Genomic DNA, 26,852 nt, shown 5'->3' on the forward strand with positions numbered 1-26,852 from the left:
TTTCCAGATAAGCCTCAAGAAGATAAGGACTCCTCAGACTCTTCAGATATGACACCTCTCCTAAACGGCTCCAGTTCCACCGTAGATGGCAAAAGTGGCCCTGCTTTGGGTGTGTCAATTTGTCTTGGGTCTGAAAGCCTTGACCATTATGGCACTATTTTCGTGATTTCTGTTTTCTCATAATGTCAACTGAGGTGAACTGAGTTTATTTTTATTTTATCGTAACCATTATTTTTGCTATGTATTGGCTTGTTTAAGAGGGCATAAACAGTCTAGCAGTTTAGTTTCATTAGCTGAAGTGTCTCAACTGCGCTGTTTTTTCATCTGCATCACAGTCCACAAGGTAAAGTCGCCAAATGGCGTTCCCATTTTATGAGTGACTGCACTTTGATGATATCTTTAACTGTAATATTTGAAACAATTAGAGATAAAGGCAGAGTGGTGCAACATCCTTTGCCTTTTCTTTTATGTTTGCTCTGTAGCTATGCTCTAGCAAATTATTTCATGTGTGTGTTCAAAGCACTGACAAATTTCGTAAACACGTACGTTTGCAGAAACTTGGTCTGATACTAGTAGTGAGAAAGACCTGGCAAAGGAGTACATTCTTGAAAAAGAAATCTGTGCCAAGCCACTGGATCTGAAGCATTCCAAGCCACTTGACCTGAAGAGCATGTCAGCAAAAGATAGCCAAAAACCTGATCATGAATATCATGAAATAAGCGATGAGGAACAGATGGATGCTACTGAGAGTCCCAAATTTGAGGTGAGTGTTTCTTTGCAAGATTTAATCAACTATTATTGGAATCTTCAGTGATATTTGCTTACCAAGACAGAAACCTGTATTTCCTATGCATTAACTAAACAGACGTGAGCCCGGGTCATTAAATTTTGCTGGATTTAAAATAAAGTTGTTTCCATCCATTAAATAAACAGCAGATGCATTAATTGATCTGATTGTGCTTGCATGGAAGTAATTGAAAGGTAACATTGTGAAATGGCTCACTTAAGGACTAAACTTAGGGGTTTTTGAGTAAGATGTTACTTAATTACTTTAGGCACATTTTCTTTTTGGCTGATTGACTCATCATAACGATATCTGTGTGTCCTATGTGTGACTTTGTGTGTTGTATCTTGAAAGTCTTTTGAAAAATTATTGTGATGTTTAAATTCTTACTTGTTAAAAGTTAAACATTTCTGCACTCTATTGCATAACTCACTCTTTTGTTGCTATGTAAGTGTTGCTGCAAACATTACATGCAGAAAGTAATTTGCACCATCATTGGCTCGAAGCCAGTTCATACAATGTTGCACAATTTACTTGCTTCTACCCACTTGCAGACTCTGGACTTGGGCCCCTCATTGATGGACGAGGTGTTTCGAGCTCTTGAGACAACTCAACTCAACTTTGACTTTGACAAAGTGCCCAAAGACAGCTGTTTTGCTAAAAGTGAGCCTCCAAAGGAAACCCTGATGCCCAAACCTTCCTCTGCAAGCGGAACCTTCAAGAAGAAGCAGCTTGCAGCAGTCAAGCCCATTTCGGCTGCTGAGGAACAGACACTTGAAACGGCCATTGCAATAGCTAAAGAGGCTGCTGCACAGAGCATGCAGGAAATGGATGGTCCTTCAGAATCTGATGCCACACAGGACAGCCCGCGCACCCCCAGTTCGCCAAACAAGCGGAAATTCTCCTTCAAGTTTAAGTCAAGCCCCAAATTGGGAAGGCGCACTTTCTCAGAGGAAGCAGAAGCAATTCCTGACATTCAAGACTCTCTCTCAGAAGAGGCCAAAGAAGCGTACAATAGTCTTGTCGACAAGGTACCAGAAAAACTAGTGGCAGTTGAACCAACACTGGAAGTAGCGCCAGCACCCGCAACGGCAGCTGTTGGTGAATCCCCCCTGGACACAGGTGCCGACATGAACCCACTAAGGCGAATTAGGAGTGGCATCCAAATTCAGCCTCGCATCAGAGGCAACCGTCATGGCATCCCAAGCAGTTGCAGGCCCACCACACCACACACGGCTGCGCTTGCACGCTTGGCTGCCAATGCTGTCAGCTCTGGCAGCACACCAAGAAATGGACTGGGAGCTCCACCACCACCACCACTCTTGCAGCAGGCAGAAGCGAATCCTCTTCCATTGCCGCCAAGGGACCGTACTAAGCCTGCGCAAGTCCTGAAGCATCACCAACGGAAGCACCCGCTGCTGCTGCTTCCCGGTACTGTTTCAGCGGAGACTGCGGATACCTGTAAGGACTCTGGCAGTGAGTCGCCTCCTGTGCAAGAGTCTGTGACAGTGCCGAGGCAGGCTTCTGTAAATGAGCGGATAGCGGCTGTTGAAGCAAGGACAAGCAGAAGCGAGGCCGAGCCACGGTTTCCCCCACCAAAGCCAGTGCGAACATGCAGGTTTGGTAACGCTTGTTTAGCAGCAACCTTGAATATTCTGGAGTTTTATGTCCCAAAAGCGCAATCTGATTATGAGGCGCACCATAGCAAGGGACTCTGGATCAATTTTGACCACTCTGGTTTTTTAACGTGCACCTAAATCTAAAGTACATGAGCGTTCTTGCACTTTGCCTCCATCGAGGCGCAAGCTCGTGTCTTCAATTCCTGTGTTTTAGGGCATCTTGCATGGCAGTGCGAAGCAGAAAATTTCCAACTCTATTGTTGCAGCATGAAGCAGAACTTCTGTGATATTACCTATGCATTCCTGCGTGAGTTAATAGGCAAAAATGATAATCCCTTTTTGTGCAAAAAAAAATTGTTTCAAGTGTTCTTTCTTAGTGCATTTTGTTGCTAAATTCTAGCTGCCATGGTGGCTTATTGGCTATGGCATTGTGCTGCTAAGTGCGAAGTCTCAGAATGAAATCCCAGCCGCAGCGGCCACATTTCGATGGCGAAGTGCAAAAACGCCCGTGTGTCTAGCAATGCATGCATGTTAGATACCCAGGTGGCCAACTTTTGCTGAGTCCCCCACTATGGCGTGCCTCATAATGATATTGTGGTTTTGGCATATAAAACTCTATAATTTAATTGCTAAATTCACATTTATGAGATGCTCTTCTGCATTAGGATGCAGAAGAGCATGCTGTTACAAATTTAGGTATTGATTTCTTTTCAGTAACCCAGATGATTCGTTTGAGAACCAAATTCAGGAAGAAATTGACAGCCTAGACCATCTCACAACAGCTGAAGCTCCATCACCACCAACCATCTATAAGAACAGTGACCACGTCAGTTGTGAAGATCTCCTCGAGTTTGCCATGGACAGGCCTAATGCAAAAAGGTTGGACTTCTCGGAACATAATTTTGTGTGTTATGTGAAACTTTCACATATCTAAATGTTTGGAGCACCATACACCTAACTTCATATGGCGTTTTGTACATTCACTAATAGTTAATAAAGGGAAAATCAGACATCCACCCATTCGCAGCAATTGCTACAAAGGAAACCCATACGGGTTACTCGAAAGAAAAGCCTCGCAGTTGAAACAAAATTCGTCCTGGTCCGGGACTCGAACCCAGGACCACCGCCTTTCCGGGGATGCCGCTCTACCATCTGAGCTAACCAGGTGGCTAGCAGATGGTAGGGCCAAGTTGAATTTGTCAACAACTTGAAGCAAAGGCAGGAGTTTCACGTAATAGTTCTGTGGAAACCCACAAGGTGGAGAGAAGTAATTAATAAAGGGAAAATCAGACATCCACCCATTCGTAGCAATTGCTACAAAGGAAACCCATACGGGTTCCTTGAAAGAAAAGCCTTGCAGTTGAAAAAAAATTTGTCCTGGTCCGGGACTCAAACCCGGGACCACCGCCTTTCTGGGACATCCGCTCTACCATCTGAGCTAACCAGGCGGCTAGCAGATGGTAGGGCGAAGTCAAATTTGTCAACAACTTGAAGCAATGGCAGGAGTTTGACGTAATAGTACTGCGGAAACCCTCAATGTGGAGAGAAGTAATTAATAAAGGGAAAATCAGACATCCACCCATTCATAGCAATTGCTACAAAGGAAACCCATACGGGTTCTTCAAAAGAAAAGCCTCGCAGTTGAAAAAAAATTCGTCCTGGTCTGGGACTCGAACCCGGGACCACCGCCTTTCCGGGGCAGCCGCTCTACCATCTGAGCTAACCAGGCAGCTAGCAGATGGTAGGGTGAAGTCGAATTTGTCAACAACTTTATTGATTACTTCTCTCCACCTTGTGGGTTTCCGCAGAACTATTACGTCATTGACTAATAGTGTTGCAGAATGCAGCCAGCCCTTGGACATAATTTCTTTTTTGTCTCACGCACTTTCTCAAGTTTTTGCTGTGAGCAGCAGTTATGAGCTAAGAAATGGGATAAATCTGTTCAGATGTTCATTTAAACAATTCTCATACCTTTTAGTTACTTATGTTAACGAAATTGGGCTACAAGACATATTTGCAAAAGAGGAAATATATTGTGTTCTGTATGTATCAAAGCCTCTCGCATTTCCTTATTTCTTTGAAATGTAACAGATTATTTTTGCAATTAACATGTGGTTACCATTGTTAAATTTTTCTGTATATCCACCTCTTGTGCAACATCCCCTAGAGGGTCCTTAAGGTAATAAAAGTGAACTGAAACATTTTCTTTTTGAAAGATAACATACAAACTTGAGCAACAATGATGGTTTTGCAAGATTGAGCAATTGAAGCTGGGAGAACGGATTTTCAAGCTGATAGAAACAATAGGATGTTGCAGCAGCTTGAATAGAAGTGGAGTGGGAAAGGGAAAGAGTCACTAGAATTGCACTGTCTCCAGGATCATCCCTCTTTTCATTAAGCATCTCCAAGATTAGCCCAATTTACTGTTGCACTATCGTTAGGACCAGCCCACCTTACTTGGCTAGAAGCAAAAGGAGCAGATGCGCCATACCCCAAGGAAGAAGGCACCAAAAGCTTCACTTTAATAAAGCAAATAATCCGCTGGTGTGTATTAGGAATACTGGGGATATTTAGGTACCATTGGTTCTTCCACTGCGTGATTCCGTAGAGAACAGCTGTAACATCTGTAGAGGTAGTTCAGACATATTAGCTGATTCATTAAGTGCTATCCTGTGAATGAGATATTTCACAAGACAGCTGCAGCAGCAGCTGTGGTCAGTAATGTCTTGGAGGGATTCATGTTTAAAGCAAATTGCTTTAAAATGCGATGCAGAAAACTGTGGAAGCTCGAAAAGGAGCAATGTATGCCATTGCTTGTGGTCCCAGAAGTTTATTGAGGAGGCCTATAAGCATACCGTAATTGAGTTGCTTTGAGAGAAGAGTCTGCCAGTTTCTTCCCTCTCTATGCATAGTGCAGCAGTGATGGTAGCAGTAAAACTGACCGTTAACAAACAGCATGACCTACATACCTGGTAGTCTGAGTGGTTGGCGCCTATTTGGATCAGTTTCCATGCATTGCTTTAACTGCAGTATTCAGATCTGACAGACCCACTCTGGTCTTCATCTCAACAAAGGCACATTAGGCTACTAATGTGATTAACTATGTTAGTGCCGATGTGCGGCACTGTTTCGGGTCGCTTTGCAAACAACATTTATTTCATTTCATTTCATTTATTTTCTGAACGTGCCCAAGAACAGCTTTACACCTTAATATTGGTGCACTTGTGTTAGGCATAGAGCATAAAACCGAAAGCAAAACAGAATATCTCAAATAGCAGTGGTACACAATGTGAAAATTGAATTAATCAAAGACAGAAGTCAGATAATGAGCAAATAGTAGAGCTGAATATATGAAGATCATAATGCAAGGTATTCTGTTATGTTACAAAACATGTTGTAGCGTTAGAGATGCAGGAGGAATTCACGTAGAAAATTTTTTTTCACAAGTTAGGGCAAGGCACGCAGAACATTACAGCTGACAGTAACCGTGCGCAGGAGAAGTGGTTGTGAATTAGATTATACAAGAATATATAATTACATTGGATTAGATTGGAGCCAACTTTATCTATGCCTGCAGTTGGGCGCTCGCGCGCCCTGACGACGGCTTACGTCATCCTCGAAGTCGCCGTTACTCGGCGCGGGTCTCCGCTCGCCATTGCCGGCTCACTGGATCCGTGCCTTTTGAGCACCTCGAGGACCTACTGGATGGCCCAGAGCTGATTGTCTCGGTCGTAGCTCTTCGCGGCTGCCTTGAGCCGCGGTGGGAGCATTCTTGATTTTGCTTCTGGATATTTAACGCAGTCCCAGAAGATGTGCATGTAGTCTGCGGTCTCCCTCCAGCAGACTCTGTACATATCTGTCAGATATGTCTCGGGGTACATGCGATTCATGAGTCTCGGGCTCGGTAGCAATTCGGTCTGGAGCTGTCTCAGTACTACCGCCTCCGCTCGACTTAGTCTCGGGTGCGGGGGTGGGAGAGTCCTGCGAGCCAAGCGGTAGGCCTTCATAATTTCATTGTAATCCGTCATGCGGTCCTTGGTTTCGAATCACGTCGGACGGTCTGTCGCCAGGGCGTGGTTGGTTAGCACTCGCGCCACTGTGTGTGGCGTCTCATTATGGTTCTCATTGCGTTCTGACACATCGCCCGCGTGCGCTGGGAAGCACTTGAGTCATACTTTTCGTTCTTCTAGTTTGACCGCTCGCAGTACGCGCTCAGCGTCCCTCCAGATGTGGCCTTTGGTGAAGTTTCGCACCGCCTGTCTTGAGTCACTCAGCACCGTGTGGTAGTCTACGTCGGCGATGGCCAGGGCGATTGCTACCTCCTCCGCTTGTTCTGCTCCGGCGCTTCTCACGCTCGCTGCTGTCCTCGTGGCGCCGGTTGACGCCTCTATGACGACCGCTGTGGAGGCGTTCCATTGGTATTCGGCCGCGTCCACGTACCGCGCGTGTTCGTCGTCGGCATGCTGGTCGGTGAGAACCTTGGCCCCTGCCGCTCTTCTTCCCTTGTTAAACTCGGGATTCATGTTCTTCGGTATGGGGTCGATTCTGGTCTGGTGTCGGACCTCTTCGGCGACGGGGAGCTTCATCTCCACCTCATTCGAGCGTCTAATTCCCAGATCGTCCAGTGTCTTTCTCCCGGCTTTGGTCATGGACAGCCGCTCCAGTTGAGAGGTTCGTTGCGCTTCGGCTATTTCTTTGAGCGTATTGTGTATCCCAAGTTGTAAAAAGCGGGTTGTGCTTGTGGACTCGAACAGACCCAGCGCTGTCTTGTACGCTCGTCTGATGAGCACGTTGATTTTGTTTCGTTCGTGTTGCAGCCATCTGTGGCAGGCTGCAACATATGCAACGTGGCTGATGACGAAGGATTGAACAAGCCTAATTAGGCTCTCCTCTCTCAGGCCAGTTTTCCGCGAAGTGACTCATTTGAGGAGTCTAATCGCGTTGGATGCTTTTGCCTTGAGACGGGTAATGGTTTCGCCGTTTCTTCCGTGCTTTTAGATGACCATGCCTAGCATCCTAATTTTGCCGACCTCGGGGATCACGTTGCCGAATTCGGTGACGATTCTGGTTTTTTTGTTTTTGTGTTGTCTGTTCTTGCCTCTGCTGTTTTTGGTCGGTGGGAGTATGAGAAACTCCGATTTGCTCAGCGAACATCTCAGTCCGGTGCCTTCCAGCTGGTCTTCTATTGCATTGACGGCGGCTTGCAGCACGCTCTCGATGTGGGCGTTGCTGCCACCGGTCACCCATAGCGTGAACCTTATCGAAGGCGCTCTGCAGGTCGAGCCCTAGGATTGCTTTGTTGTCGCGGGCGCTGCCGCCATCATCGATGGTTTGGTGTTTGAGCTGCAGCATCGCGTCCTGCATGCTGAGGTGCTGTCTGAAGCTGATCAAAGTGGCCTGGTACAGCCCTTCTCGTTCCAGGTAGTCTTGCCACCTGTTGAGCAGGACGTGCTCTGGCAGCTTTCCCACGCAGGACGTGAGCGAGATGGGCCGGAGATTATCCGTGTCCGGCGGCTTCCCCGGCTTGGGAATCAGGATGGTCTTGGCTGTCTTCCACAGCTTTGGCAGCGCACCCGCTCTCCAGCACTTGTTGAAGTATTTTGCGAGGTTTTCAATCGAGCCGTCATCGAGGTTCTTGAGTGCCTTGTTCGTGACGAGGTCCGGGCCAGCTGCCAACCGGCTGTTGAGGTCGTGCAGGGCCGCGCGTACCTCCTTGACGTCGATGTCACGATCGAGCTTCGCGTTAGGCAGGCCGCTGCACGGCGATTGTTGCCCGCTGCAGTGCTGGCTCTGTGCAGTAATGTCTTGAATCTCTGTTTTCTCTGCGATGGGTTGCTGTAGACGTTGAGCAGAGATATGGTTCCTTTTCTCTTCTTGCCTGGGATGATTTCGGTGAGTGTGTGCTCGATCTTGATATTGCTTTGCAGCTCGTGTTTGACGAAAGTGAGTCCCTTCCTGACCAGGGTGCACAGGCCTCTGCTGTCGGGCGGTCTCTTGTGCACTCTGTAGACGGCGAGGGACGGTGCGTCGGTTAGTGTTTCTTGTAGTAGTATAACGTGTGGCTTGCACGCGGCATGTACGATGTGCTGTTAGATGACTGCCTTCTTCCTTCCGAAGCCGCGACAGTTCCACTGCCACGCGGTTACACCTGCTGCTGCTGGTGTTGCGTTGGCGGCCATGATTGCGTTGGCATGTACGAGGCTCCCTGGTTGGGTGGATGTTGCGCGAAGAGGGGCGCAAACATCAAGTGGCTTACCATCGGCTGTAGGGTCCTTTCGATGTAGGCGAATCTGTTCGTGTTCTCGGCTTGGTAGGTCTCCATTGCTTGTTTCAATGCTGTCACCGCTGCGATGTTCGTTGTGATTAGCTGTTCGAGTTTGGTGAATGTCGCTTTGAATTTCGCATTGAGGCTGTCCATGCGATCGTTTTCTGTTTGTGTGTGTGTGTGGCCTCGATGGCTCGCTTCTTCGGTGCCGGTCCTCTATGGCTCATTGTTGCATAGCAGCAACTGACAGATCTCGGCGATCTCTTTCGTGAGGTTGTTGATGGTCGCTCACAACGCCGCATTTTCTTGTCTTAGGATCTCATTTGCCTCCCGCACCTTGTTCATATCTTCTTTCTTCGTGGTTTCGGTGATTTTCTGCACGTTCCAGTATTTCCGTCTTATTTTTCGGGCCCTAATAGTAAACGTGCATAGACATTAATCAAGGGGCATCGAAGGGCTCAATACTTAGTCCTTTGTTGTTTTGTGTCTACATTAATGATTTACCTAATTGCATTAATCTTACTAATGTTGTCCTTTATGCTAATGATACCACCATTTCCGTGTCATGCAAATCGTTCACTAGTGCTAATCACTAAAATGAACAACTAATTGACCAAAGTTATTCAATGGTGTTCATTAAACAACCTACTGTTGAACCCGCTTAAAACTCTATTCATGATTTTTAAATAATCTCAAAGTTCTCCCTTATTTACCGCAAGTGTGCATAGGCCATCATTTATTCCCAGCAGCCGATTGTGTAACTTTCCTTGGCATAAAATTACACCCTAACTTGAAGTTTAATAATCATATTGCTTACGTTTGGCAAAAAACTGCTTTTGGTATAAGAACTCTCCTTAAATCTCGACCATTTTTTTTCTGTCCACGCCTTAATTATTGTCTTTATATTTTGCCTTCACACATAGTCACTTTACATATGGCATTACTACGTGGAAAAATACATCTAACTGTCACCTTTCATCCATACAGCACATTCAGAACCAGGCCATTTGCTTTATTACCAACAGTTCTTTTTACTCTAATGCTGTTCTGCACCTTCAGGCTAACTTCATTCTTCCTATATCTGGCTTGTTTAATTTTCATTTACTTATCACTCTATGTAAATTACTTAAAAGGCCCCTGAAACAGTTCGGACAAATTTTGTAGACGCGTAGGGTACAGCTGAAGTTAATCATTCGCACCACAATTTATGGTAAACGTCTTGCACTAAGAGAGCTACGGACAATTACAAGTTACCCTCCTCCACAGTCATGCATTTTCTCCTCAACTCGTTCGCCAAATGATCGCGGCTAAGCTCTGCCTTCACAGGCTCTGCGTCATGACGGCACATCGTGTTGTCGACTTCCGGTTCTCCAGGAGCGAGCGCGCGAAGTCTCTCCAAACTCTCTGCCAGCTGCTTGGCAGTCAACCCCAAGCAAAAGCTATCGAAGCAGCGTGCGTTGCGAGCATTCTGTCGCAGCACTGCACGTGTCTGGTATTCTAGTAACCACAGGCTAGCCGGGCGTTTTGATGGAACAGTGGAGGCATAAACTCAAGCTGATGAAGGAACTTTAGCGTAGACGTACATGAGTGGCCGATCGGTCTCCACGATCCAGCCACCTATTGGCGCAGAGCTTACCCAGCCGAACAAAGAGCTAATATTGCTCTAACCAATTGTAGAATATTTTGAACATTTACAAAAACATGTTAACGATTACACTCCTGCAAAAAATTTACACCAGCAGCAAAGAATACATTTGTTACTGCTACTGTGTGTGGTTGAGCTGTGTGCCACCAGATGGCTGCACCGTGCAGACCATTCACATTTGCATTTCTGCTCATCTCGTGAAACGACACGTAAGGAGACACAGCCAGGCCCTGTCCCCTTGCACTTGCGTTCACTCTAATACTGGACTCGTGAAATGCTATTGCGTTAGTAATCTTCCGGTGTAAAGTGACGACCGCAAACATACAAATCTTGGTGCCTATCAGATAGCTGCAGTCTGATGCGCTGCAGCCTGTCCGCTCGTCTGCTGCCTTGCAGAGGGACATGATGTCACAGCTTGACATATTGCCAGTCGCTACGTTTGCAGTCCACAACGCAATAAAGTCGAATCATAGTGATCGCAACAAGACTGAGACCGACTCTGACCGTGGAGCTCTCGTCAAAATGGAGCATGTTGTAACACAAGCAGACGACACTTGCTGTGTGCCAGAAATGCTTAAGTGTAGTGAGAAATCGTTCTTGTGCGTTCTATTTCTGTTACTTTATTTTTATTGAAACAAACTAACATTGCAATTATTATGAACATAATTTCTTCACCATAAAGACAGAAAAATTAGCGATGACGTGCCCTGGGCAGCCAATTTGATAGCTCGCCCACATGACGTCAATTGGGTGGTTACGTCATATGGGTTAGGGCGGCTGAAAATTCCGTCGAGCAGTGTGCTACGATCAGCAGCAATGTACATTTTTAAAACCTTATAATAAATTGCACACTTTACGCGGAGCACTTAGATGTGTCAATTAATGATCAGAAGGACCTTCTCTAACGACTCAGTACGTTAGTAGAAAATTGTAAAAATCATTTCCGGGTCCCTTCAACAAACAGCTCGCGTTTCACATAAAATCTAGGTTGCTGACAAGTACCAATAGCACTAGGTTTGCTTTTTATTACCTAAATGCAACAAGAATTATGGCAAAATGACTTCCTCGTTCTCAGCGATTCAACTGTGGAATGACTTACCCCGTGCTTTTAAATCATTGTCCTTGCATGCATTCAAATATGAACTTAAAAATTTAATTTTGTATAACTAGTTCTCCTGATTAACTTACTTTGTATATAAAGTGTGTACTTCATTTGTTAAATAGGTTATGACAATTTAGATTGGTAATGTGCGAATTCTTTTTTCATGTATGACTTCTTGTATAAAAATCAAATGTATTACTTTTCACTACTTTGTTCACTTTTTATTTACTTATAGATTGCATAGTTTTACACTGTATTAATTAATATTTTTGTACCAATATTGTTATCCGAGGGTCCCGCTGCAATCGTTTGACCTTGGGACCCACGCCTGCATACTATTAACAACCAACTATGTATCGTGAAAGAATAATAAACTTAAACTGAAACACGCTCATAGGCATAAGATACACGGTGTCCCTAAATCGATTGTACAGCATATGAATGAAACGCCACTTAACACAATCAATTATTGCAACATTTGTCAAATTAATACAGTTCGATACAAGAGAGCTAAACTCTAGCTTCGAGTGGACAAAAGAAGAATACAAAAGAATAACGCATTTGACATTTGCAAACTTTTCAGTCATTTTTTATATGAGGCCTAACTTTCTGTAGGATGCATTAACGGTGTTTTAAACGTGTTCTTCACAAGTTAGCCAGGAGTCAAGTAATATTTCTAAGTCGCATGTACCACCCGCTTATTTCAAGTGAATGTTATCAGGTATTCAAGTAAATCCAGTATTTGTATAGTAAAGTGTACATTTTGCAATTAAAGGAAACGGCAAGTGTCTTAAGGTGGATGAATACGCAAAATGTTGGAAGCGCACCACTCCACAACAGAATTCACACATCTTCCTCTAATAATTCACAATAATGCTCTGATTCTATTTCACGGTAAAGTTCAATATCGTCAGCGTTAAAAGGAGATGCAAATAACCCAAACATTCTTCAAGGTTATTAACAAAGATATTGAAAAATAATGGGCCTAAAATAGACCCTTGAGGAACGCTGGAAGTTGATTCATAAGGCAAAGAGTACTTAGCAACATCACAAAAATAATTTAACCGAGTTGACGGGTAGTTTTTAATCAGCGTGCACAGGCTAGTACTAAAACTTTGACTCAAAAGAGTTTATGGATAAGATCATGAGAAACCACATCAAGTGCTTTTGACAAATCAAAGTATACAGTGTCTGTCTTTGGTTAGCAATAGCGGGTCCTGCAGCATCAAGAAAAGAAACAAGGTCTGTTTCCACAGACCTACCATGAACAAAACCATGTTGGTAGTATATATATATACTGATCTTACGCTTAAAGAAAAATGACAGATTTTTAAACCTAGCTATTTCAAACACTTTTGTAAATGGACACAAGAGGGACATGGGGCAGTAATTTTGTCTTTCATGCTGCCACATTTATGAACTGGCACAACTATTGCATTCTTCCAACAAGAAGGAAGGGCACTTGTATGCAAAGCAAGAAGAAAGATGTGCATAAGGAGAGGAACACATATAGAAGAACAGCCTTTGATAACAAAACTTGGTATGCAGTCGTAAGCAAGAGAATGTTTTAGTTTCAACTTACTTATGGCCACCACAATATTGTGTTGTATAAAACATGAAATGTTGAAATGGTCACTGAAGTTATACTGCCAGTCACCAAAACTAAAAGTATACGCTGCATTTGAAAAACTGAAGAAAAATGTTCAGTAAATGCATTGGCGATATTGTTGCAATTTCTAAGAATGCCATGAGATGGATGATTTGTGACTTTAATCTGAGCCCGCTCAGAAGTTGAATCTTTTACATAGAACCAGAAACATTTTGGATCGCATTTTACACGCTCTTTGACAAACTTAATGGATGCATCACTGTCTCTACGCATTACACATTTCACCTGGCTTTGCAAGATGCTAAAATTTTTCGTACCACTCCAATGATTCTGTTGTCTTAAACTTCCTATGGTACCTCAGTTTTTTATGAAGTAAATCGCGTAATTAGAAAGCCACGTAGGATAGCAAGCAGGATGAAACTCTTTGCAGGGAAGGAAGGCTTCCAAAGCACATTTTACATTATCAGTAAGAATGCTAACTGCTTCGTTGATATCTGTGCCACAGTACAATTCATACCAGTATACTGAAGTACATAGTTGTGCAGGTTCAGATAGCATTGCATAACTTTAATTTTTAACCAACACCTGAAACATTTGAAAATTGCTTGCCCATGGAAGGTGCTTCTACGAGTTGTAGTACCATTTATTGACAGCATGTATGGCATCAATGACTACCAATGAGCGGTGTTTTTTGAACATTTTCCTTAACAGGACTCAAGGCCCTGCACGAGGCGTTGATTCTGATGAGGTCCGAATCATGCAGAAAGTTCTCGCAAAAGAGGTAAGCACACACACTTGCTGCCTAGGTCATATTGCTGTTGAAGTGCTAACAGTTTTAGTTTTTAAGTTGACTAACCCTAGGGAGAGTGGGGGCTATTCTGTAAGTGTCCATCTATGGATGGTCCATTTCGGTCACTGCTGACTGGATGGAGCTGTGCCACCTCCTTCTAACTGGTGTCGCAGTCCAGCCAATCAGCCCTTTAGCAGCAGCCATATTCAATAGTCTACTAGCAGGACACTCACAGACTGCCCTCCAGGCTCCATTTAGAGCAGTGAACCTGTGATCACATCTCCTATTTGTAGCACATGCTATTGAGCCTTAAAATTTTCACATTTATCACATATTGAAGTGCAAGCTTTAGCTTGAAGCCATCTTTGATTTCTGTATTCAAATTCACATGCGATGCAGAAATGTCAGATTATGTCTTATTTATTTATATATTTGTTGAAATAGCTTCAAGGTCCATGGGGCGTTACAGAAGGTAGTTTGTCAATATGGACAGATACAACAGGAAATACAGCAATTATGCAAGAACAAAAATAAAATTTACCAATGATCACAATACTCCTAATGCGAAATTTGAGCGCAGCTCTATACGTGCTTTCATTTCGCGATATATTGGCTTGTGTGGACAAGCTGTCTTGTGCGGCACGTTACAAACTGAGCCAAGTGTGGCACCACTGCCTCGATAATTTGGAGATCGCATGAGCCAGCACTTGGGTGACCCATAGGCACGATTCATCGCCGACAGACCTCCCAGATGGTGTGCTGCTCTGGCGCCATCTCGTAGCCATCGTTGCCACACTACGCTTTTCGCTTCACCCTCCTCCTCTGCTTTCCTCCTCGCATCTTTCATCCCCCGCTCATTCACTTGGTTACACCGACGCTGACACATGCTGCAGTAACGGCCGCCTAAGAGCTGCGCTCTAAAACATATACATTTCAACATGTACATTCAATGCATGAGTAAAAATGCATTGCAACATACACCCATTCATGTCCAGTATTAAATAGGTAGCAATGATTAAACATATATTACAAAAATTATTCATCAAGTGCAATTTTAAATGCATCAAGCTGGTTTGCTGACATAGTGGAGGTGGACAAAGAGTTCCAATCTCAACTTGTCTGAGGAACAAATGATTAAAAAAACTAGGGCGTCTTACAAAAGGGATTACCAACTTTGTATTGATCTGCGTAAAAGTATAACATAGCTCAGAAAGAAGTACAGTTTTCAATTCCTTATTCTGATTATAGTTATTTATTTTATTTTATTTATTTATTTCATACTGCAGACCTAGTTCAGATCCAAACAGGGTGGTAAGACACAACTGTAGTACAATGCATCAATCGATTGAAACAGGCAACGAGGTATTCCAGTCTGTTATAGTTTGGGGAAAAAAAGAATACTTGAATACATCCGTCTGTGCAAAATGAATTGTTAATCAATTCGGATGATGGTGTCAACTAAGCCTATATGTTGAATTAGACAAATGGGACGCAGGAATTATTGATAAATCTCCATAAAAAGCATGGAAAGAAATCGAATTCTTAAGTTTTCCCTTCGCTGCTCAAGGATTTCGATGCCATTATTATGCTTTATTTGTGAGGGGGAATCATATCCAGAGAATTTGAAATTATGAATCGCACAGTTTTCTTCTGTACTCTTTCAAGACATTTAATATTTTGTTTAGTAAACGGGTCTTAAACACCACATGCATATTCAAGTTTCGGTCTAATTAATGAATAATAAGCAAGCAGTTTTGCGTTAGGTGGGGAATATTTAAGTTTATGCCACAATAAAATACAATTTACGCAAGGCCAAGGAACAGATATTATCAGTATGTCAATTCCATGATGAACTGTTATAATTGTGACACTCAAATACTTATATTTTGTTTCTTCCTGTAAAGGCAACGAACCAAACGTCTAACTAAAGGTTAGTGGAGCTTTCTGACGAGTGAAGTGAAGAAAGACCGTCTTTTCAGCGTTAAGCCGCATTCTCCACATTTTGCACCAATCGGTTATAACAGCAAGAGAAGTATTTAAATCAATTTGGTCATTTGTTGTAGTGATTTCTCTAAAAAGCGCACAATCGTCCCCAAACAACCTAATTTGCACACTGGAATGAATTGCAGTAGTAATATGATTTATGTAAAGTAAAAAGAGCAGTGGTCCTAGAACACTTCCTTGAGGAACTCCTGAGTTTACCGGAAGAGAGCCAGACTGTTGCTTATTAATTGCCACAAACTGATGGCAATTTGTTAGATCAGTATTTCTGGAAGCTCAAGATGTCTAAGTGTTAGTGTTAATTTGTCATGTGTAACTGTATAGAAGGCTTTGCTAAAATCAAGAAATACAGCATCAATTTGACCATTTTTATAAAGGTATGAGGCGAGTGGATGAATTACAGTGACAAGCTGTGTAACTGTTGAATAGCCTTTTCTAAATCTGTGTTGAAAATTCGACAGTATTGAATGTTTATCTAGAAATTCATCAATCTTATTTATTGGCAACAATATGTTCAATTAGCTTACAACATGAGGTTGTCAGTGATATTGGACGGTAATTTTCTAACAATGAACAGTCACCCTTCTTGAATACGGGTACAACTGTGGCTATCCTCCATTTATCCGGTAATTTTCCAGCAAGTAATGAAGCATGAAATATAATAAGAAGGAACCTTGCAATAGTTTCAGCATAACGTTTCAGAAAAATGTTTGGAAGGTTGTCACGACTGCATGAAGATTTAGTTTTTACCTATTTTAAAGAATGAGGATAGGCGCGGAGCTTTTCTGCGAAGTGAGAGCAGTAGGAGGTTTAGGCTTATTTTCATAGTTGAGACACTTGATGTGTGGTGGTAGTTTGCTAATATAAAGTGAGCACAACGATCCTGAACCGATTCAAGACTTGGTGAGATAATCATAATGTGGATCCCATACGCAGTTGCATACTCCAATTTGGAGTGAACCAGTTTTATTTACATATTAATAGCTTTAGATTTGATGGTGTCTTATAGAAGTTCTGTCTGATATAACCAAGAACTTGATTAGCATTATTTACAATGTAATTAATGTGCTCAATGTAAGTAATTTTATTAATTTTTCAAGGCCTTGAAAAAGACAAGTTTACTTGCCAAAATGTTGGCTCCCACTTTTACCTTGTTGTTTTGCTCATCGTCTTACATTTAGGCATAACTTTTTCATTTGAATTTAAGCTCCCTGTATTATCAACTATGTTGCTAATGTGTTCTGAAGCGTGGATTGTAGCACTATTTTTTTTTTGGAAAGTGAATGTTTATTTTCTCTTCAATGAAAAGAGGGTGCCAAGACAAAAGGCAAGAGCCTGACAAGGTCCTGGTCACCCGTAGAACACCTGGCATTGTGTACAAGCACTTCACAATAAATTTCTGAAGTGTTGTAAAAAGCATGACACAGTAAGTTAACATGCATGAAATTGGTACTATAAAAGAATAAATCGCATACACAACTTATCGTATGAGTAGTAAAAAGATACATAATTTTTTTACAGACATAAAAATGTCAATCCTAAAACACAGAAATAATATCACAAATCTAACAACATGTGCGTTATAGAAAAAACATTTGAAAGGTAGTAAAATAAATACAAATAAATACAAAGTCTGTCGACTAAATAAATATCTCATTCTGTTTGTTCCAATAGGTATCTTTTAATTGTAGATTTACAATGTTCTTGTGGAAGGTAATATTCAGTTTCAAAGGGAAATTGATGTATTGCTGTGGGAATTTGGTAGCTTAGTGCTTGCTTGCCATAATTGGTGCGTGTGATTGGAACAAGCTTACGTTTTGTCCAAAAAGCACATTGGCTGCTGGAATTATCTGAACACGAAAAGAACAATTTATGATGATGGATGTACTTAAATAGACAGAAATTATATAGTTCTTTTACTTTAAGGATGCCACGTTTCAGAAATAGCGGTGACGTAGGTAAATTTGAAGGTCTGCCATGAAACTCCTTAATAGCATGCAAAGCACATTTCTGAATTGAAATTAGTTTAAGGTAATTGCTGGACGTCGTAGTTCCCCAAACAAGGATACAGTATGATAACCTTGGGTACAGAAGTGCGTAATACATGGATATCTTTAACCAGGGGAGCAACAAATGAGGTTCGAGCTTGAGGTTTCTTTTCCTTCAAAGATGAAAGAGGGAACTGCGACAAAAGGTGGTAAAGCCTGACAAGATCACAGTTTCCCAAAACAGTCGATAGAGCAGTGAGCAACACAGAAATAAATATTAACATGGTATGATAGTGAACAAAATACATTGCATCAAACGACAGTATTACCGTGAGAAATATTACTTAAATATTTATTACGTGAGAATCTGAGATATGTTATACAAACGAGCGGCTGTCTTACTTAGCTCAGACATTAATTTGGTGGTGTGAAAAATTCCAAGAAAGATGCATTGAACCAAACACCAAGAAATTTCTGGTTTGAAACTCTCTTTAAAGCAATTCAGTATGCTCGTAGAAAATTTTCAGAGTCATACTTTCTACTGTAATAATAGGATGAAAAATAATGAAGTCTTTGATAAATTAAGGCTAATCCTATTGGTCAACAACCAGTTAAGTAGCTTTCTTAAATATGCATTTGCCATAGCCTCCATTTGGGACAAGGAGTGGGATGAAAAAAATATATTCGTATCGTCAATGTGCATGACCAGATAAGGCGATTCGAATATGCTAGCAATATTGTTGCGGGAAGAAAGCAGGCCCACAAGAGTAAAATAACGTATATTTACAGATGATGGATATGGCGTTTAGGCAACTGCCAGACTTCGTCTTTCTCTAGTCCAATTCAACTTCTTCTTTCACTTCACCGTAACATCACCCTCCCGGCGGGGTAGCTCCATCCTGGTGCAAGTTATACAGCCTCGCTTAATGGGGGGACATAGGGCTTGAGCCTGGTGACGTGAACAACATCGCTGGTTACGTTGGGGGGCACTGAAGGCTGACCGACTGGGGCGATCTCGTATGTCACGTCGGACAGTTGGCGCAAGATCTGGTATGGGCCAGAAAAACGGGACAATAGTTTTTCCGACAAGCCGACGCGACGTCAAGGCGTCGAGAGAAGGACAAGGGAACCAGGTGAAAAATGCTGGTCTCGGTGCCGAAGGTCGTAGCGTCGCTTTTGAGAAGCTTGCGAGACTTTGAGGCGATGACGGGCGACATCTCGGGCCTGGGCGGCTAAGTCAATAGCATCGCGAGCGTAACCAGTGCTAGGTGACTGTACTGCGGAAGGTAGCAACGTGTCAAAAGGCAAGGTGGGGTCTCGGCCATACAAAAGGAAAAATGGTGAAAATCCGGCAGTGTCGTGACGGGACGAGTTGTATGCAAAAGTGACGTATGGTAAAGCAACGTCCCAGTCGCAGTGATCGTTGGAAACATACATGGCGAGCATTTCAGTGAGTGTACGGTTTAGTCGCTCGGTGAGGCCGTTCGTTTGAGGGTGGTACGCGGTAGCAATCTGATGTTCTGTAGAACAGGAGCGGAGCAGATCATCGACGACCTTCGATAGAAAGTAGCGGCCGCGATCCGTCAGCAACTGGCGAGGGGTGCCGTGGTGCAGGATGACGTCTTTTAGTAAGAAGTCGGCGACATCTGTAGCGCATCTGGTTGGCAGCGCTCGCGCGATGGCATATCTAGTGGCATAATCGGTTGCTACAGCAATCCATTTGTTTCCTTTGATGGAAATTGGAAACGGGCCAAGGAGGTCGAGGCCCACACGAAAGAAGGGCTCTGTAGGTATATCAATTGGTTGAAGCAAACCAGCGGGAGGCATAGCAGGCGTCTTCTGGCGCTGACAGAGGTCGCAAGAAGCGACATAACGACGCACAGAGCGATAAATGCCGGGCCAGAAGAAGCGGCGCCGCAGGTGGTCGTAAGTACGAGTGACGCCCAGATGGCCAGCAGTAGGAGCGTCATGAAGTTGCTGGAGCACGGCGAGTCGAAGGTGCTTGGGGATGACTAGGAGGAGCTCCGGGCCGTCAGGACGAACGCTGCGACGGTATAAAGTTCCATCGCGCAAGGTGAACATCCGAAGGGACGGGTCATTGGGCGAGGAGCTGAGGCGTTCCATAAGTGTTCGAAGAACGGGATCTTGGCGTTGCTCGTCGCCAATATGGAGCAAGCCGGAGAGGGACAGAACACTGATGTCTGAGTCTGCATCGGTATCGTCCGGTTGATCCACGGGATTGCGGGACAGGCAGTCAGCGTCTTTATGCAGGCGCCCTGACTTATATATTATAGAAAATGTATATTCTTGTAGGCGCAATGCCCAACGTGCAAGCCGTCCAGTTGGGTCCTTCAAAGAGGAGAGCCAGCAGAGGGCGTGATGATCGGTCACAACGCAGAAGCTCCGACCGAAAAGGTACGGTCGAAATTCGCGACCGCCCATACGAGCGCGAGACATTCTCTCTCAGTAATGGAGTAATTTCGCTCGGGCGTGGAAAGAAGGCGGCTAGCGTAAGCGATGACACGGTCTTGGCCCTGTTGACGCTGAGCGAGGACAGCGCCGATGCCATGACCACTCGCGTCAGTTCGTACTTCGGTGGGCGCAGAAGGATCAAAGTGTGAGAGAATCAGGGAAGTTGTAAGCCGCTCAATCAGGGCAGAGAAGGCTTTCTCCTGTAGTGGTCCCCAAGAGAAAGAGGCGTCTTTCTTAAGAAGGTCAGTGAGAGGGTGAGCGATGTCGGCAAAATTCTTCACAAATCGCCAGAAATAAGAGCATAAGCCCAGAAAACTACAGACATTGTTCGTTGAACAAGGTACAGGAAAATTTCGCACGGCGTGAACTTTCTCTGGATCAGGTTGGATTCCGGCGGCGTTTACGAGATGACCAAGCATGTTAATTTCACGGCAACCGAAATGGAACTTGGAGGAGTTTAGCTGAAGGCCAGCCCTGCGAAACACGGAGAGTATGGTTGTGAGGCGCCGCAGGTGGCTCTCAAAGTTCGGCGAAAACACAATCACATCGTCGAGGTAACACAGGCATGTAGACCACCTCAAGCCGCGCAAGAGAGAGTCCATCATGCGCTCGAATATAGCTGGCGCATTGCATAAGCCAAAGGGCATGACTTTAAATTGGTACAGACCATCCGGTGTGACGAAGACGGTTTTCTTGCGGTCCATCTCATCGATGCTAATCTGCCAATAGCCGGAGCGGAGGTCAATTGATGAAAAGTATTTGGATCCGTGAAGGCAGTCAAGAGCGTCATCAATGCGGGGCAGGGGATAAACATCCTTCTTTGTTATCCGGTTGAGGTGACGGTAGTCAACGCAGAAGCGCCACGAGTTGTCTTTTTTCTTTACTAAGACAACTGGTGATGACCACGGGTTACTGGAAGGTTCAATGATGTCCTTGTCCATCATCCTGTCTACCTCTTTCTGTATGATGGCCCTTTCTGTTGCCGAGACACGATATGGCCACCGATGAATGGGGCTGGCGTCACCGGTGTTGATGCGATGCGTGACAACAGATGTCTGGCCAAGTGGACGGTCGTCCAAATCAAAGATGTCCCGATAAGATGACAGGAGGTGACGAAGAGCTGTTGTTTGCTCGGAAGGAAGGTCGGGGGCGATCATCTTAGAAACATCGTCCGCAGGCGTCGAGCACGAAGGAGTGAATGACAAAGGTCCGTTCGTACTGAGGAAGGATTCAGAGGTCAAAAAAGAAATCTGAAATTTTTCCAAAGGAGCGATATGCGCTACAGCGATACCGTGTGGCAACACATGTGACGAAAACCCAAAATTGAGGATGGGCACGCGAGCGCAGTTTTCGCGGATCCGAATTAAGGTGCTCGGTAGGGCAATATTACGCGACAAAACCACGTCAGTAAGCGGCGACACGACGTACTCGCCATCAGGTACGGGAGGACAGGGCGTCAGGAGGACATTTGTAGCCGCCTGTGGAGACAGTCTTGCAAATTCAGCAGAACATAAGCGGTGTGGAGCACAAGTGGTTGCGTCGGCAGGAAGCAGCAGATCCAACTGTACAACACCTGCGGAGCAATCGATTTGGGCAGAGTGTTTCGAAAGGAAGTCGAGGCCGAGAATTAGGTCGTGTGGACAGTGTTCAAGGACGATAAAGAGAACAACGGTATAATGGCCCCCAATGGTCACACATGCTGTGCACATTCCTAGGACTGGTGACGTACTCCCATCGGTGACTCGCACGGTGCACGGTACGGCGGGGCTCAGAACCTTTTTGAGCCTTCGGCGGAGAGCAGCGCTCATAACTGAAAGCTGCGCTCCTGTATCGACGAGAGATCTAACAGGAACGCCATCAACTTCAATGTCCAGAAGGTTTCCACATGTAGGCAGGGTCAACAGAGGATTTGTGGGCCGGGTCGGAGTTGCAGCTTCACCTCCGGGAGCTGCACCGCCTAGTTTCCCGAAGCGAAGCGACCGGTTGCAGAAGGGGACGAAGAGCGGTGAACGAGAGGTGAACGGGACCTACGACCTTGCGGAGACGGGGAGCGGCTGGATCTTGGTGGAGCACTGTCGGCGTTGATGTTCCTAGTCAGCGTATAGGGCGAGAAAGTATGAGTGTCTGGTACTTGGCGGTAGTGGCTCGGAGACGACCACCGAGGAGACGACGACCAGTGGTTGCGGCAATCACGGGCGATGTGTCCAATGCCGGAACAATTAAAACAGATGGGTTTATCATCCGCTGTGCGCCAGTCAGCTGGGTTGCGACGGAGTGGTGGAAAGCTTTGCGTCTGGGAGCGAGCGGTCGGAGAAATTTGGTAGGTGTTTGTTTGGCGGACCGAGCAGAGAGATGGAATGCCCAAATTTGCTATTTCCTCCCGAACGACCGCTTGTATAAGGGAGGTAGCGGGTACGCTTTCCCGACAGTCTGAACGAACTGGAGCCGGGGCCATGGCCTCAAGCTCACGGCGAACGATGCGCGTTATTTCTTCCGATCCTGTGGGCTGAACGAACCGCGGCGGGTCTTCGCAAGAAGATGTCGCGGCGGTATTGGGCAATTGGTCGAAAGTTTGAGTGACGCGGCGGCCCTTCGCTTGTTCGAAGCGCCGGCACTCCTTAATAATTGCATCCACAGTGGCACAATCCTTACACATCAAGAGATTGAACGCATCGTCTGCAATACCTTTCAATATATGGCCAATCTTGTCTGCCTCCGTCATGTTGTCATCAGCCTTGCAGCAGAGGGCCAGCACATCCTGTATGTACACGACATAGGATTCTGTGGACGTCTGAGCGCAGCACGCAAGTTCTTTTTTTGCTGCCAGCTGACGACCGACAGGTCTGCCAAACAGGTCTCGCATTTTTTCTTTGCAGACATCCCAGCTCGTTAGGTCAGCTTCATGTGTGTCATACCATTGCTTCGCAGTTCCCCTCATATAAAATATTACGTTTGCAAGCATCATTGTAGGATCCCACCTGTTGTTGTCGCACACCCGCTCGTACATCGTAAGCCAGTCCTCGACGTCGGCGTTGTCCGTGCCACAAAATGTTCCCGGGTCCCGTGGGTGAGTGAGGATGACCGTTGGCACGGACTGCCGAGGCGTTGTCACTTGTGTCGGTTGATTTTCCATTGTGGCAGCAGGTAGATGACGTCCGCTGCGAAGTTCCGTGGTTGTACCCCGCACCTTCCACCAAAATGTTGCGGGAAGAAAGCAGGCCCACAAGAGTAAAATACCGTATATTTACAGATGATGGATATGGCGTTTAGGCAACTGCCAGACTTCATCTTTCTCTAGTCCAATTCAACTTCTTCTTTCACTTCACTGTAACAATATCATTTACGTATACTAAGAACAATAATGGTCCTAATATTGATCCTTGAGGAACACCATGCTGAATTGCCAATTTCTCTGAGGGTACGTCATTAACTTGAATATACTGCAATCTGTTATTTAAATAGCTTTTTAGCAAGTCAGATGCAATACCACATATGCCATAACTGTTAAGCTTGCGTAGCAGGGTGTTGTGATGAACGCAATCGAATGCCTTTCAGAAGCCTAAGAAAAGACGAACTGGACATACACTTGCTATCTTCAGCTGATCTGGGTACACTCCGCTTTCTAACATACGATTTGCGATGGAACGCAGGACGTCAGATATTAAAGAATATACATGCTTCAAAGGTACTGCTAGTATACCATCATGCCCTGGTGAAACATGACTTTTTACCTTATGTATTAATGAAGCTATTTCATGAGTAGTAGTTGGCATAAGCGCAATAGAATTTTTTAAGGGAGTGATTAGATTAGAAAGTGCATCCGCCACTGACATGGTCACCAAAGTACATATAGAATTTGCTAAATTAATGAAAAAACAATTGAAAGTGGTTGCGAGATCAGAGCCTGTAAGTTCACCATTGACTGTCATAATAGTAAGGGGTGGGTCTGGATTACATTTATTAGTTAAAAGGTAATTTCATGCCAAACTTTCCTACTTTCAGAATGTACTTTGGTAAACCGATCAATATAGTAAGTAGATTTAGTTACTTTAACATCCTGCTTAAGTTCATTTCTCTATTTTTTTAAATTCAATGAGGCTGTTGGCATCACAGCTCTTAATAAACTTGTGGTACAAATGGTTTTTCGTTTTAATTTTTTTGTATAGTTCCTGAGTCATCCAAAGCTTTTTAAACTTTTTGCAAGTTTTAGTTTCTTTTAGTGGAAAGGCATTGTTGTAGCGCCAAAGAAACTGTTTATTAAATGTGTTTGACGTAGTCAAATGCATTATATGCTTTGTTTACATCAGTTGTATTGTACACATTATACCAATGGGAACATTCAACTAATGTTTTGAACATACTCATCGTGTTAGCATTAATTACTCTGTATAACCATGGGACCTTCACATCTATGTCGTGCATGACAGGCAGGAAGCAAAAGATTGGCAAATGATCGCTGATGTCATGGGACAGGGCACCAGAGAGAATGTTATTAGACATCAGATTTGTAATACGTATGTCTAGTTAGACTACTTGTTTCAACAGCTACCCTTGTGGGTAAAGATATGCAATTCCAGCAGGCAAAGGATGCAACGGTATTATTGAATTGCGTTGCACATGAATCGTTCAGCAATAACTTAATATTTATGTCACCCATAATAATAAATACGCATCCGGTAGAAGTCAAATACACCAGTAAATTTTCTAGGAAGTCACAGAAACCCGTTTGTTACCGGTGAGAGGTCTCTATATTGCAACGACCACTACATTTTTAGTAGATACAGTAATGCATACCACATTAGAATCTATTACGCAAAATTCATCTATTACAGAATGTTTGTACAATTTATTCACATACACAGCGAGACCACCACCCTTGCAGTGAAGGCTTAATAATCCATTATAAGTATAATTGTCAAAGTGGGGATGATCCTCAGGGGATGTTAGCCATGTTTCTGTAAACACAAAAAAAATCAAATTTATGCTTTATGGATGCAAAAAGCAAGTTCAGATGGTCACCCTTGTGCTTGATACTTCGAGCATTAAAATGAATAGCACTGAGCCCTTTCTCTAGAGAGCCGAGCTTCGTTCTGAAATCTTCAACATTATAGCCAGCACAAGTTAGCTCGCAGTTCATGGCACTGCGACAGTCCATCTTAGGAAATGGACCTTACCTAGTCATTTTTTCCAGATCACCATGATCGAGTGATCCTCAGAGTGTCAGCCAGTTCACTTTGACGTGTGAACACCTTACCCCCTATAGTCCAGACCTATATCCATGACACTAATTTCTTACGTGCAATGGCGGCACCTAACAACTGCTTATTAAACTGAGATAGACGCTCATTAATATAGACAAGCCCTCCATCCGAAGAACCAAGCATACCGTTATTAAGTCTCTGTTTCCTTGCCTTAGAAAGGAGCATGTTCCTTTTTTCTCGGTGAACAAAACGAACTATAATGTTCATCTTGTCCGAGTTCCGAGTGGGAATGCGGTGACATGTATTGATGTCTAATTCACTGACTGGTTCGCCAACAACTTCACCAATTTGTTTTATTACATCAACAGGCTCTACATTCGCCTTGACACCCTTTACTTACAAATTGTTGAGCCTCATGTACTGCTGTAGCTCTTCAACTTGTCGTGTCAACCACTTGTTCTCGCTCCTCAAACCTTCATTACACCTAGCAAGTTCGCTGACTTCCTTCCTCAGTGCCTTAACCTCAGAGGTGATCTTCTTCGTCTCATCGCAAGTGTCGCTGCAGAATTTCGTGCTCTCTCTCACAGAACGAAGTTCTAATCTCATTTAACGCTTAAAACCATCAAAAGCGTTTGCGAAATCCTTAGACATATTGTCACAGCCTAGTAGGAGACAGGAAAGCCAGCATAGAGGACGTATGAAAGCACTTTATCAGAGCAGTCAACGCGATGTCGTTGTCGTCTCTGTTTTTCCACTCGCGCGCTACTTCAGCGTCGTTCTCATCGCCTGGCAACCATATAACATGTGGCATTATAGAAGAAAAAAAAGAATGACAAATTGAACAACAAAATTTAGGAACTGTAAGAGGTGTGGCAGCAGTGTGTAGCGCACAAGAAAAACAAGAATTTGCTCCCCGCAGGTGCTTACCTGCAAAAGCAGATACCTTTAGTAGATGATCGCGCAGCCTGCGCACTGCTGCCAACTAAGAGGTCAGATGAGGGTGCGTCCGCTTTTAAAGACCCAGGGCGACAGCTGGCCCACGCCGATTGGTTGATCGATGCTAGTCACACCAATCAGTCGGCATGCTCTGAACAGAGAGTGCTTCTTGCAGCGCTCTAGGCGCTAGCTTCGTGACAGCACAGTCTCAGTCCGAGATACACTTGGTTCCCTAGATCAGCTGCAGCTTGAGATATGGCATCTTTCGTTGTCACTGCAAAAGCAGATACCTTTAGTAGATGATCGCGCGGCCTGTACACTGCTGCCAACTGAGTGAGAGATATCATTGTAGGGGCTGAATGTGTAGTGTTATTATGGGCAGTGCCTATAAACATGAATTTTTTTTCATAGCTCTTTCATTATAATTTAGCTTCTGAAGA

At 44.2% G+C, this 26,852-nt stretch overlaps 1 protein-coding gene across 1 annotated transcript in view; it reads left to right on the top strand.

Moving 5' to 3' along the window:
* The window catches only part of Ack-like (activated Cdc42 kinase-like), a 240,229-nt gene that overhangs the window by 205,340 nt on the left and 8,037 nt on the right, over positions 1–26,852 (top strand). Inside the window, exons 12-16 of the mRNA XM_070534618.1 lie at positions 8–109; positions 555–763; positions 1,339–2,402; positions 3,118–3,282; positions 13,736–13,805. Coding sequence (XP_070390719.1) covers positions 8–109; positions 555–763; positions 1,339–2,402; positions 3,118–3,282; positions 13,736–13,805 — 1,610 coding nt within the window. The remainder of the gene's footprint in view (positions 1–7; positions 110–554; positions 764–1,338; positions 2,403–3,117; positions 3,283–13,735; positions 13,806–26,852) is intronic.

Source organism: Dermacentor albipictus, chromosome 2 (assembly GCF_038994185.2).
Source record: "Dermacentor albipictus isolate Rhodes 1998 colony chromosome 2, USDA_Dalb.pri_finalv2, whole genome shotgun sequence".
NCBI classification, from domain to species: Eukaryota; Metazoa; Arthropoda; class Arachnida; order Ixodida; family Ixodidae; genus Dermacentor; species Dermacentor albipictus.